Here is a 12,379-nt window from a genome sequence, read left to right as displayed (position 1 = left end):
GCTGGTGCTGGGAGCTCTATATGGACATGAGTCAGGCGCTAATGGGTGCTCGGGTGCTACTGGGCGCTCGGGCACTGTTGGCTTGGACCATGGTGAATGCTCAAACACTGCTGGTCCACTTGGAACCAAATGCAGGCAGTCCCCAGTTATCAGCAGGGGGTTCTGTTCCAACGACGCGACGATAAGCAAAAATCGCAGATAACTGAAAATCAGTGATTTTCAGTGGTTTTTGGCAGGTATCGGCGCCGATAAGCTCCGAAAATCGCCGATTTTCAATTATCAGCGCCAATAAGCGGAAATCAACACATATCGGCACTGAAAATCGCTGATTTTCTTCGCTAGACAAGCACCGAAAAACCGGATCACCGATAACCGAGCCTGCCAATAACTGGGAACTGCCTGTACCAACACTTCACAGCCTGGAGTTCACAAGACAAAAGCACAACAGACATAATAAGAAGGCTGAAAACTACACTCCTGTTCCCTGAGCTGTTTACAGGAGAGCAGAGAAGTACAAAATCATCTGACTATCGCCTCATACACTGAAGTATTATTACTACGGGCAACAAATGCACTTCCCCTTGGATGCCTTTCCACAGGCTGTTCGTCAATACCTGCAGACACCAGGCTCGACCTAGTGGGTAAATACCCGGGGGCAAAATCCCTTTCAGACTCCCAAGGACCATCAGTATGCATCCTCCCAGCTTCGGGGGAGCCTGACAGGGACTGGGTTTAGGATATCTGAAGGGGCCAGATAGCCACCTTCTCCACAACACATCCAGCAAGACGCCTTTCCAATGGCTGTCTGTCGATACCTGGGACCGGCAACAGGCTCGACTGAGGATGCAACTACCCGGGAACTTCCCACCAGCCTCCACTGGGCTTTCAGTATGACTTCTACCAAGTTTAGGAGAGTATGACAGTGACTTAGGTCTTGGATAACCAGCGGGCCAGATAATCACCTCCTTCACTGCACAACACTTCACATTCACAGGGTTAACTTCTGTTAACCCATACACAAGACCAGCAAAGGCACGGGAAGGAAGCGAAGGATCCAGGTGCAGGAGCAAGTGATGAAAAATAACGAGGGCCAGTAGCAGGAGAGAAAATTGATGCAGGGAGAAAGCTGGCGCCAGAAGATCAGGAGTCGGTTCTGGGAGCTCTCAGCTGTCACCAGGCTGTAGTTGGCACCAGGCTAGCTGGGCGCCAGGCAAGCTAGTAGCTAAGGAACTAAGAGCTCAAGAGCTGATGAACACTTTAGAAGCTCAGAGCACGGTTCCCGGCTGTCGAGAGCGGCTACTCTCCTCAAAAAAAAGGCAACTAAAATTAAAGTACAATTTCTCTCCTTACAGGCAGTCCCCAGTTATCAGCGGGTTTGGTTATCAGCAGGCTTGGTTATTGGCAATTCGGTTTTACGGGGCTTGTCTAGTGACGAAAATCAGCAATTTTCAGCACCAAAAATCGCGATTTCCGCTTATCAGCGCCGACAATTGGGTACTGGCACAGGTACAGTGCCGAAAATAGCTGATTTTCGGTTATTGGTGATTTTCGGTTATCATCAGGCCGTCAGAACGGACCCCCCACCGATAACTGGGGACTGCCTGTATTACGTACTGCCCTTACATTTTTTTTAGCTCTCTGCAAAGAAAAGTGTAAGAATAAGAAGATGTTCAATTATTCCTTTACAGACAACAGTTTGAAGTATACAGAGTACCATATATGGACATATCTCAATTCCTATCAAATGTTAATCGAGACTTGCAGATATGCATTTCATTACTGAAAATATCAGTCCAGTAGCAAACACAATATTTAAGTTTATTATACTAATCGGAAAAGGAAAGTCAACCTTTACCAACAATAGTTACAGTACACAGAGTACTGTCATACAGACATATCTCAAATCCTATCAAATATTATTTGAGACTTGCAGATCTGCATATCGTACCGAAAATATCAGTCTGGTGGCGAACACAATATTTAGATTTATCACGCTGCTCGGAAAAGGAAAGTCAACCTTTACTGACAGTAGTTTGAAGTACACAGAGTACCATCATACAGACATATCTCAATTCTTATCAAACATTATTTGAGACTTGCAGATATGTATTTTATTATAGAAAATATCGGTTCGGAAGCAAATGCAATATTTATGTTTCATTACGTTAATTGGTAAAAGTGGTAGAGCAAGCAATGTTCATGTTTAATTGATAAATTACGTTAATGGTAGTTAATCAAATAATTGCAAATTCGCTACTGGAGCGAAATATGATAACCCTGAATCAGATCTTAATAAGAAAACAATAAAATACTGATCCTGAAATCTGTAGGCTTGAAGGCTACCTGAAAACAGTGATAATACTTCGCTGAAACCCGGTTTCCAAACGGCAAATTCAAGAACAAAGCTGCCATCGCAAAAGCAGAATAAGGTTGTCTGCTAAGTTGTTCCCGGTATTCCCGTTAGTGAAGCATCACCCGTGATTTTTTTTATTTAAGCTGTCGAGCAAGTTGAAACTATAGCTATGTAATTATTTGGTAAGTTACTTATATAAAAAACATTATTATCTTCAAAACCTGAAAATATTTTTACTTCTTACCAAGTATAACAAAGTCAAAAGTGAATTTCTGAAGAAACTACCATAAAAAAGCAGACCTCTGCTTTCTGATAAGTTTGTTTAGGTTTCCTTTACCTTATTTTAAAGAACGACAGCAAGGTGACTACTTCCGTGGCACCAATCCACTTTCTTGTATTTGACAACTTGCCACCTAGCTGCTCACAACCCTAGAATAAAGTACATATTATATAAATGCATCTAAAGAGTAAACATCTTATTCATGCTCTCAAAGGATATGCTATCTACATAACATAGCATTTAGCAACAAAACCAATTATCAAATTCTTGTTCTTTGGAAAGTATTTCTTGCTATAGAAACGGAATTGATACAAGTTCACTATTATTGAAAATGCTATGCTAAAGGAAATGTTACTCAACTGAGCACCATAGTCCAGAATCACAAAAAAAACATGTACATAAAAAACTGGTAGTCCCAATTAATAATCTAAAGATTACTTGTGAAAAATTGAAAGAACCATCACGAGACTGAAACAGGACAACTGTTTGTATAAAACCATTCCCTTTCGAAGCTTCCAGCATCAGATACCGATCTATGCACATTTCAAGACCATACTCTGTTACTTTTCCACTTCTCAGCACACAGTTCAACTCATACTTGCAGGGATAAGTCCCACAAAAATTGGCCAGTGGGATGTAAAATGTCAAAGCAGCACTGCTCACAAAAAATTATCAAAAATAAAAAAAGCCACATATTACGATTCAAAAAGTCACAAGCACCAAACTAACAAGACTACTTTTCCAGTTAACTCTAAGAGGTCCTAATACTGTATACAGTTAAAATAATTTAGCTAATCATTAAAGGATTTTCTCAGTAGTATTCAGAGGACTAGAACATTAACAAAACCCATAACAAATACAATACGCCATGCAAAACTCATTACAAAAAAAAACATTCATGTCCTAGAACAAAGATCCCGCACCATAACACAAACTAAATATGTACAGCTAAAGAGTCTCACCACATGGTCTCAAACATTCCAGGAAGAGATTTTCCTAATGTCAATGATGTGAGACCAACACTTTCATTTAAAGAAAACTGGAATTTGTGTTTCGGGACACATGTCAGGAGATGCTGCTTGACTATCTCTCTCATGATCTGAAAAATAATAGGCATGAAGCAAAGAAGAAGAACAAAATGTGGTCACACCCAGAATAGGGAAAACACAAGAGAAATAGCAATCCTAGATAATCCTTATCCTATACATCACATTTCACTCTGCTTTTGTCAAAACCATTCACCCTTATTGTCACATTACCAAGGCATCATTACATTACCATACTGTTGCCATCAACTTAATTTTACACAAGTTTATGGTGTGATTTTCTACCTAAATGACTTGGATTGCACAAAAATAATAAAATTTCAAGTAACCATAGGAAAACAAAGAAAGTATGAATAAAAAATGGTTAACCTATTGAACATTAAAAAGGATGACAATCTCATTAAACACCTTTAAATGAAAGCTGACCACAGCAATTATCTGTTCTATATGGATAGCCAGAGATGAGCATTCGAGTTGTCAAAAAAAAAAAAAAAGATAAATAAATAAAAATCAGAAATCAAACCCCTTCAGCATGCTCATTCATAACATTACTCCTAGTCACCTAAAACAGTATCAACTACCAAATACGAAAACCTTATTAATGTCTCATGTTCTTGAAGAAGTAAAGAAAAAAGTACACACGGATCGAATTTACCTTACGACACCTGAAGGAACAATCATGGTTTGGAATAATCACCATGAAAATTTACAGGATTTTAAATGTAGTTTACTCTAAACCCCTACAATGCATTTCAAATGATATCAGATTAACTTCTTTTGATGATTTTGGACTATGGTCCCAATTAGCAAAATGCCTGAGTTAAAAGGTCATCACAATGCCTAGATGTCTTCCATTTACTGCATGAAAATGGTTACACATAAGTCTGAATAGTTACTAAATACTTCTGCCCTTCCATGGCTCATCTCGGACCTATCTGTGGCTGATTGCAAAATTATGCAATGTGCCACATAAGAATCACTCAGTTGTATTACTTGCCACAAAAAAAAAACTTCTACTCCATAAATACCAACTCCTTACTTCATTTGTGCCTTGATATCCAGTATATGTGATCAGCTAAAGGTTTGCTAAATTCTTAAAACTAGCAGTGGTTATTCCCCCACCCCACATCATACAGAACCCCTTGTCTGATCAGCCTCACTTCACTTTTAGCCTCTGCCTGTATGATGGGAGGAGGATATGCTACGCAGAATAAGAGGTTTATTTTTTTGTTATCAAACATTAAAATTCACTTCAAATTTGCATATGACATTTACACAAATAAATTCTTATTAATTATGCCATATAAATACAGTAATCCCTCATTTATCTGAATTAACAAGGCCCTGCCAGATACTGGAAAATTTTGGATATCACAAGAAAACTCTACAGATGTGAAATGGCAATTTTGTCACCTTCTTCTCCTTATTTTGTCACTACAAAGAATACACTACAGTACTTTATACACAATAAAAACCAAACTGTGCAGCATAGTATTTATAAACTATGAAAAGAAATTTGCCATTCAAATGCTCTTTCTCTTTTCTGCAAGCAATTCAGAAACTGCTTATGTGGGCCAGATTTGAAAAACCTCTTTTTTTTTATAAAGAAACTATTCAGAGAGAGAAAAGGCAAGCAAACACACGGCAGTGTGATACATACGTGTATGTATACATATGCAGACATACACGTATGTATACATACGCTGATTTTATATTAACTCTTACAGGCTGGCCTATAAATACATCAACAAAACCCCATGACTGGACAAATGTAAGGTTTGTCAATTAAAAAAAAAACCACACATCAATGGAAAGAGGAAGATATGCTCAGAGTATAAACAAAAATTCTCAAAAGTTTTTTCTACCTGGCACAGGAAGTTGCAAGTTAATATTTCCAACCTCTTTTCCAAGACATTTGTAAAAATATGCTAATTTTAGTGAGCTATACATGGTCTTTCTAATAGTTTTTTGTACTTTATTTTGCAGCATTACAATCACAGCTCACATACTATCATAAAAGACAAGAACTACAACCAGTGACAAATATAAGTAAACCCCGTATTCACGTTCTCACGATTCACAGACTCACCTATTCACAGATTTCTCTGTGGAACATATATACACATTATCTGCGGAAAATTCACCTATTCGCGGTATTTTTCACTGAGAAATATTCACTAATTACTGTATTTTCATATTTTCATGACTAAATGCACTTTTTGTGATAAAACTATTAAAATACTCAAGTTTCCAGGTAGTGCTCGAGTTATGATAATTTGCCATACATAATTCGATTTTGCAATGGGGTAAACAATTAATACCAATACGACAATATTTATAAAATATTTTTAAATTTCACACAGACAGGTAGCAGTGTACAATCAGGCAGTGAGAGAGACCAAATTACAAGAGACAAATTTCTTTTCCTCCATCTCTTTATCCCATCTTCTAGTTAAAAAATTAAAAAAGAATGATAAAAGTATTGTTAGTAACGTTATACTCTTCCATAAATGCATACAGCCATAAAAAACCAAATGAGAAACTTGTTTTGCTTATAACCGAATCGGATAACAACAGCTGTTTTGCTTGTATTTCAACCATCATACGGTAGTAAACAATTACCACAGCTATGTTACAAATGATGGTTTTATGTTACAAATGATGGTGAGTACAATAGGACTGACATATTTTTACATTATACCTTATTCGCTATAGATAAAAGATCAGCAAGGAAATATACTGCTAAATTTAAGCTGCAAGTTGTAGCTGAAGCTGAGAAAACAATGTTCAAGCTACTAATGACTATAAATCATTGTGCATCGGCAACAGGATGGAACTCGGTCGTAATTAAAATTGGAGAGGAAGTATTATAATCAAAACTACTGGGCACGAAAGAACACATTACTGTACTGATGTTTTTACGCTGATAAACAATAAATACGTAAAGCTTGTATTTTGATGAAATCAAGTGAAAATAGCAAACGGAATCTGATTTTTTTTTTTTACACAAAACAAACATACCCCCAAACGGCCGTCGTCATCTATTAATGAAAAAAATAGCTAAATGAATTTCACAACGAGATGTATTTTAGTTATATTTCGGCTTAAAAACACTTTGTATAACTAAAAATAACCTTGCCCCATATAGATATAAAAACACTTTGTATAACTAAAAATAACCTTGCCCCATATAATTCATTTACGCTAACTAGAAGCAAGAAAAGCACTCTGGACTCAGTTAAATACAGCGAAATAAACACCGCATTATTGATTTCCAAACCAAAACATTGAATACAGTGAAGTAACGCAGAATATTTTTAAAAATCCATGGAAAAGATGCATATTCATTATGTTAATGTTTGTATAATACGATAGTAATATGTGAATATAGAGTACAGTAAAATATAGGCTAGCTACCATATATGTATACGATATACCATAGTGTAGGCTAAGTTAATTCTTGTTTGTTATTCAATTCCTCTTTGTATTGAATTATCATAAGTCACTCTTCATGAACCTATAGAATTAGCTGATATTAATAACTACTATACCATGTATGTATAGAGTATACTTTATAGTGTAGGCTAGGCTACTATATATGTATACTGTACATGGTACTGAATACCCTAATGTAGGCTAGCCTATATTTGAGATATTTTTTCCAAAAAATGATGGGTTTCTTGGAACCTAACCCCATCATAAGTAGGATAATACCTGTATAAGCATTTTTAGAGTTTTTTTTTTTTTTTTTTTTGTGTTTGAACTATCAAAATTGGCAGTTCTAAGTGTTTTTAGAAGGGTTTTAGGTATTTGCGGACTTTAGCTATTCGTGGGGGATGTGGTACACATCCCCCGCGAATATGTGGGTTTTATACTGCATAAGATGTACCGGAAAGGTGAGTTATACATGTTCTTTCTAAGAATTTTTTGGACTTTATTTAGAAAAATTACAATTAAAGCTAACAACATTGTAAAAGATAAGAACTAAAACCAACAACAATCAAAGTACATTTATGAATAAATATATACGAGATGTACTGGAACGGGATGATGTAGTACATTTTGACACAAAATCTTTTGGGAGACTATTCTCCTTCATATCACTGAGCTGAGGTATGAGTGTTGCCAAAAGAGTTGCCACAAAGTCATTTATGACTATTCAAGTGACTTAAATGCTTTCCTGCGAAATTCATTGAAAAACTATGGCATGAAATAATCATATGGCATGCGCTGGTAGTTTTCATATGCAATTATTAGATATCATAAGATATGTCCTGTCCCAAGGGAGTTAAGAAGCTACCATTTTGTACTGCATCTTGGTAGTACACGTACCTCCGCATTAAAAATCTTGTAAACATTTCATTCAAATATGTATGTGTGTGTGTGTGTTTGTGTGTGCAGGGCTTTCAAAAGATGTCTCACAGCAATATTTTTATTTAATTTTTATGACATACAAAAACTTATGAAATCTATATACCATCAGAAATCCACCATATGCTCCTAAAGCTTAGGCTATTGTAAATCATCGGTTGCAACATTTGGTAAATATGAAATGCTCTATATTTAATGATGAACACAATCATATTAATTACACTGCATCCATGGATATTAACTTTATTATGTACTGTACATCAAGTTCACACTTTGAGTATGAGCTGAGTTCTCGAAGGTATGAGAATCAACCTATGAGTACTCGTAAGGTTTTGAGAGAGAGAGAGAGAGAGAGAGAGAGAGAGAGAGAAACAGCAACTGTTATTACAGTACTTATGAAAAGTTTACACTTTACATTTCACTAAAGTGATTACATTTACACTACATGGAGAGAGAGAGAGAGAGAGAGAGAGAGAGAGAGAGAGAGAGAGAGAGAGAGAGAGAGAGAGAGAGAGAGAGAGAGAGAGAGAGAGAGAGAGAGAGTTACAGACATCAGACATGACACAGTGGTAAAACTGAACAAACAGCAAACAATATCTAAAAGCAATTGTTTTTATCATGTCTTGGACTCATATGGACAGGCAATCCCTATTGCCCCCAAATGTTTAATGGTTATGACTGAAAGAAAAGTGAGCTATAACTAAATGGAAAACTTAGTCTTTTGTTTGTGCCATATGAACAAGCAATATCTTCAAGTACTGTGCTTTGTAGTTCAATTCATTTGGTAAAAATTCAGTTCTGATGATTTCATGTAAATTGCACTTCAATAAGCAATTGTATTAATGTTTGTCTCTCTCTCTCCCTCTCTCTCTCTCCAATTGACATATGATTACCTAAGTTTTTGTGACGTGTTTTGGACTGGTAAGAATTCCTAGATTTTCTTATGCCATACCATACAGATAGTATAATAGAATTACCCAGAGAGAGAGAGAGAGAGAGAGAGAGAGAGAGAGAGAGAGAGAGAGAGAGAGAGAGAGAGAGAGAGAGAGAGAGCACAGAAATTGTGTACTGTTTTTACCTCAATGTGATATGTGTAAGTATACAAATGCATACATACATGATGTATGTATAAACATGCACACATACACAGACTAAGACAGTGATAGGCAAGAAAAGCTCCCAAGGACATGAAACCCTGTCCAACACTCTCCACTCAGCTCTCCCAGAGCTCCTACCCTGTAAGCACTTACCCCAGCCTACCCCCTAACAATACTTAGCAACTCAAAAGGATAAACAAAATGACTTTTAAGTGACAATGCTTTTATGCCTATAACAGTCACAAAAGCTTCATTGCAGAAAAGGGCCCTCCCTGCCCTCCCCACTCAGTTCTTCTAACTCCCCCATGCTTACCCTGACCTGCCAACCCAACAACACCCCTTTCCAAGAGTGTTTATAACTGTCGCAGAGATACCATTATCTCTTTCCATCCATACAGCATTGCCAACAATCCAAGTGTGGTTTATAAACTGTATGTATTGGATGCACATATATATACATACATAATACCTATATATATATATATATATATATATATATATATATATATATATATATATATATATATATATATATATATATTTATATATATATATATATATATATATATATATATATTTGTATGACCATTATATTGTGAGTACAATTGTTTGCCGATTTTCCCTTGGTGGGTTGTTGCCTCCTTACTTTTTGTTTTCTTTAGCAGCAGGAGTTGATGTCTGTCTGATGTCTTCGACAACGTCAGTCAAGTTTAGGTAATCATCGCAAGGGTCCAGACAGCATAGCAGCATGGATGTGTTTAACAGTCAGTAGTAGTTAAATGTTGGCCACTACAGTATTTGAGGATGTGAACTAGCAGTTCAAGTTCAAGGACTAATTGATGACTAACCCTTGTCATCAGAGGAGAGGAGGTATTCCTCTGAGACAGCAGTTTGGCAATCGATCAACTCTGCTGTGAATGTCTGTGTTTTATGGAGATGTTCTGTTTGCCGTGTGGCAACGGTTTAAAAGACTTCACGGATTAGTAGTTTGATGGTCATCCTCGATGACCTTTGATGGTCATCCTCTGTGACCCTTGTTGGTGGTCTTGACATCTCTGGGTAGATGTTCAGTTTTGTACTGTAGGTGGATTGTGAATTATTATTACAGATATTTATGAACTGACTGTTGTTATGAGTGAATTGGTATTTATGATACTTTGGATTATTATTTATGCTGCTTTATTGAATTCTTAGATATTTGGGTATTTTTGGTTATACCACTATTTGTTAATTGATGCTACTTGTAATAATTATGCTGTCTGTAATGTTTGTTTTCTTGATGTAGCGTGAGTGTTTACTTTGATTTGATGTTTTGATAGTTTTGCTTGGGCACGTAACTAATTTTCCTACATATTTATGACTGACTCTTTGATTGTGTGAAGTTGTATATTTATTGATTTACGCCAGACTTGACTCACTTGTAAATATGTATATACCTTATTATAATAAATTAATATTAAGGCCACTTTTGGGTACTGTTCTGTTCCTCCCCGCTTTGCTCATCACCTCTCGTCAGTCATTTCAGCCCAATTGTTTGTTAGTATTTCGAACCTGATGATCTCGAGGTAGTGAAGTCATAACAATTGGCGACCTTAGGCCAGGATTGGTTCTGTTTTGAGCTGGCGGGGGTGTGGCAGCCTCGGGGGAGAGTATTTTGAGTGTAAAAAAAAATTTTTTTGTAATTTCTTTTTCTGTTAGGTAGGGAGGTGTGAGACAATCGTTTGCCGATTGTTCCCTTGGTGGGTTGTTGCCTCCTTACTTTTTTGTTTTCTTTAGCAGTAGGAGTTGACATCTGTCTAAGTGTCTTCGAGAGCGTCAGTCAAGTTTGGGTAATCATTGAGTCAGGGTCCAGACAGCATAGCAGCATGGACGTGTTTAACAGCAGGTAGTAATTACCTATTGGCCACTACAGTACAGGCAGTCCCCGGTTTGCGATGGGTCCGGCTTACGACGTTCTGAGGTTACGACACTTTTCAAATATAGTCATCAGAAATTATTTCCCGGTTTACAATGCATGTTCCAGGGTTACGACGCATGGTATGCCAATCCGACGGAAGAAATATGGCTCCAAAATGGCAGAATAATCAAAATTTGATTTTTTTTTATGAAAAAACTCAATAAAAATGCAGTTTACATAATTTTCAATACACCCAAAGCATTAAAAATAAGATTTTCTTAGGATTTTTGACGATTTTTCGGTTTATGACGATTTTCGAGCCTGACGCCTGCTCAAAATGAAAAATGGAACCCCATCCCAAAACCGGGAACTGCCTTGTATTTGAGGATGTGAACTTCATTCTGAGTTTTCGAAAAAAGTTGATGACTAACCCTAGTCATCAGTGGAAGGAGGCATTCCTCTGAGACAAGTTTGGCTGTCGATCAACTCTGCTGTGAAACGTCTGTGTTTTTTTGGAGATGTTCCTGTTTGTCACCATGGCATTTTGATGACTTCACGGCAGTAGTTTGATGGTCATCCTCGATGACCTTGATGGTCATCCTCTGTGACCCTTTGTTTTATGACATCTCTGGGTAGATGTTCAGTTTTGTACTGTAGGTGGATTGTGAATTATTATTACAGATATTTATGAATTGACTGTTGTTATGAGTGAATTGGTATTTATGATACTTTGGATTATTATTTATGCTGCTTTATTGAATTCTTAGATATTTGGGTATTTTGGTTATACCATTATTTGTTAATTGATGCTACTTGTAATAATTATGCTGTCTGTAATGTTTGTTTTTCTTGATGTAATCACAAGTGTTTACTTTTATTTGATGTTTTGATAGTTTTGCTTGGGCACGTAAACATAATTTTCCTACATATTTATGACTGACTCTTTGATTTTGTGATGTTGTATATTTATTGATTTATGCCAGACTTGACTCACTTGTAAATACAAACCCAATATTATAATAAATTAATATTAAAATCACTTTTGGGTATTGTTCTGTTCCTCCCCCTTTGCTATACACCTCTCGTCAGTCATTTCAGCCCAATTGTTTGTTTGTATTTTGAACCTGATGATCTTGAGGTAGTGAGGTCATAACAATATATATATGTATATCTATGTATATTATATATATATATATATATATATATATAATATATATATATATATATATATATATATATATATATATAAGGGATTTTGACAAAGGAAAAATCTATTTCTGAGGAAGGTCCGTGTCACCCGGTGAAATTCCATTACAGCACGAATTTCTAGGTATA

At 36.3% G+C, this 12,379-nt stretch overlaps 1 protein-coding gene across 5 annotated transcripts in view; it reads right to left on the bottom strand.

Annotated features, from left to right (window-relative positions):
* LOC136831322 (zinc finger-containing ubiquitin peptidase 1-like) overlaps nucleotides 1–12,379 on the bottom strand; it is a 308,022-nt gene that overhangs the window by 56,235 nt on the left and 239,408 nt on the right. For 3 of the 5 annotated variants that reach the window (XM_067091557.1, XM_067091555.1, XM_067091556.1), the window contains exon 8: nucleotides 2,691–2,782. In XM_067091557.1, coding sequence (XP_066947658.1) covers nucleotides 2,691–2,782 — 92 coding nt within the window. Of the gene's footprint in view, nucleotides 1–2,690; nucleotides 2,783–3,595; nucleotides 3,733–12,379 lie in introns of all 5 variants that reach the window. The other 2 variants (XR_010850840.1, XR_010850839.1) reach the window with 1 other exon arrangement.

Source organism: Macrobrachium rosenbergii, chromosome 48 (genome assembly GCF_040412425.1).
Source record: "Macrobrachium rosenbergii isolate ZJJX-2024 chromosome 48, ASM4041242v1, whole genome shotgun sequence".
In the NCBI taxonomy this organism is placed as follows: domain Eukaryota; kingdom Metazoa; phylum Arthropoda; class Malacostraca; order Decapoda; family Palaemonidae; genus Macrobrachium; species Macrobrachium rosenbergii.
Note: the sequence above shows the minus strand (reverse complement) of the source record. Positions and strands in the feature narration are given on the sequence as shown.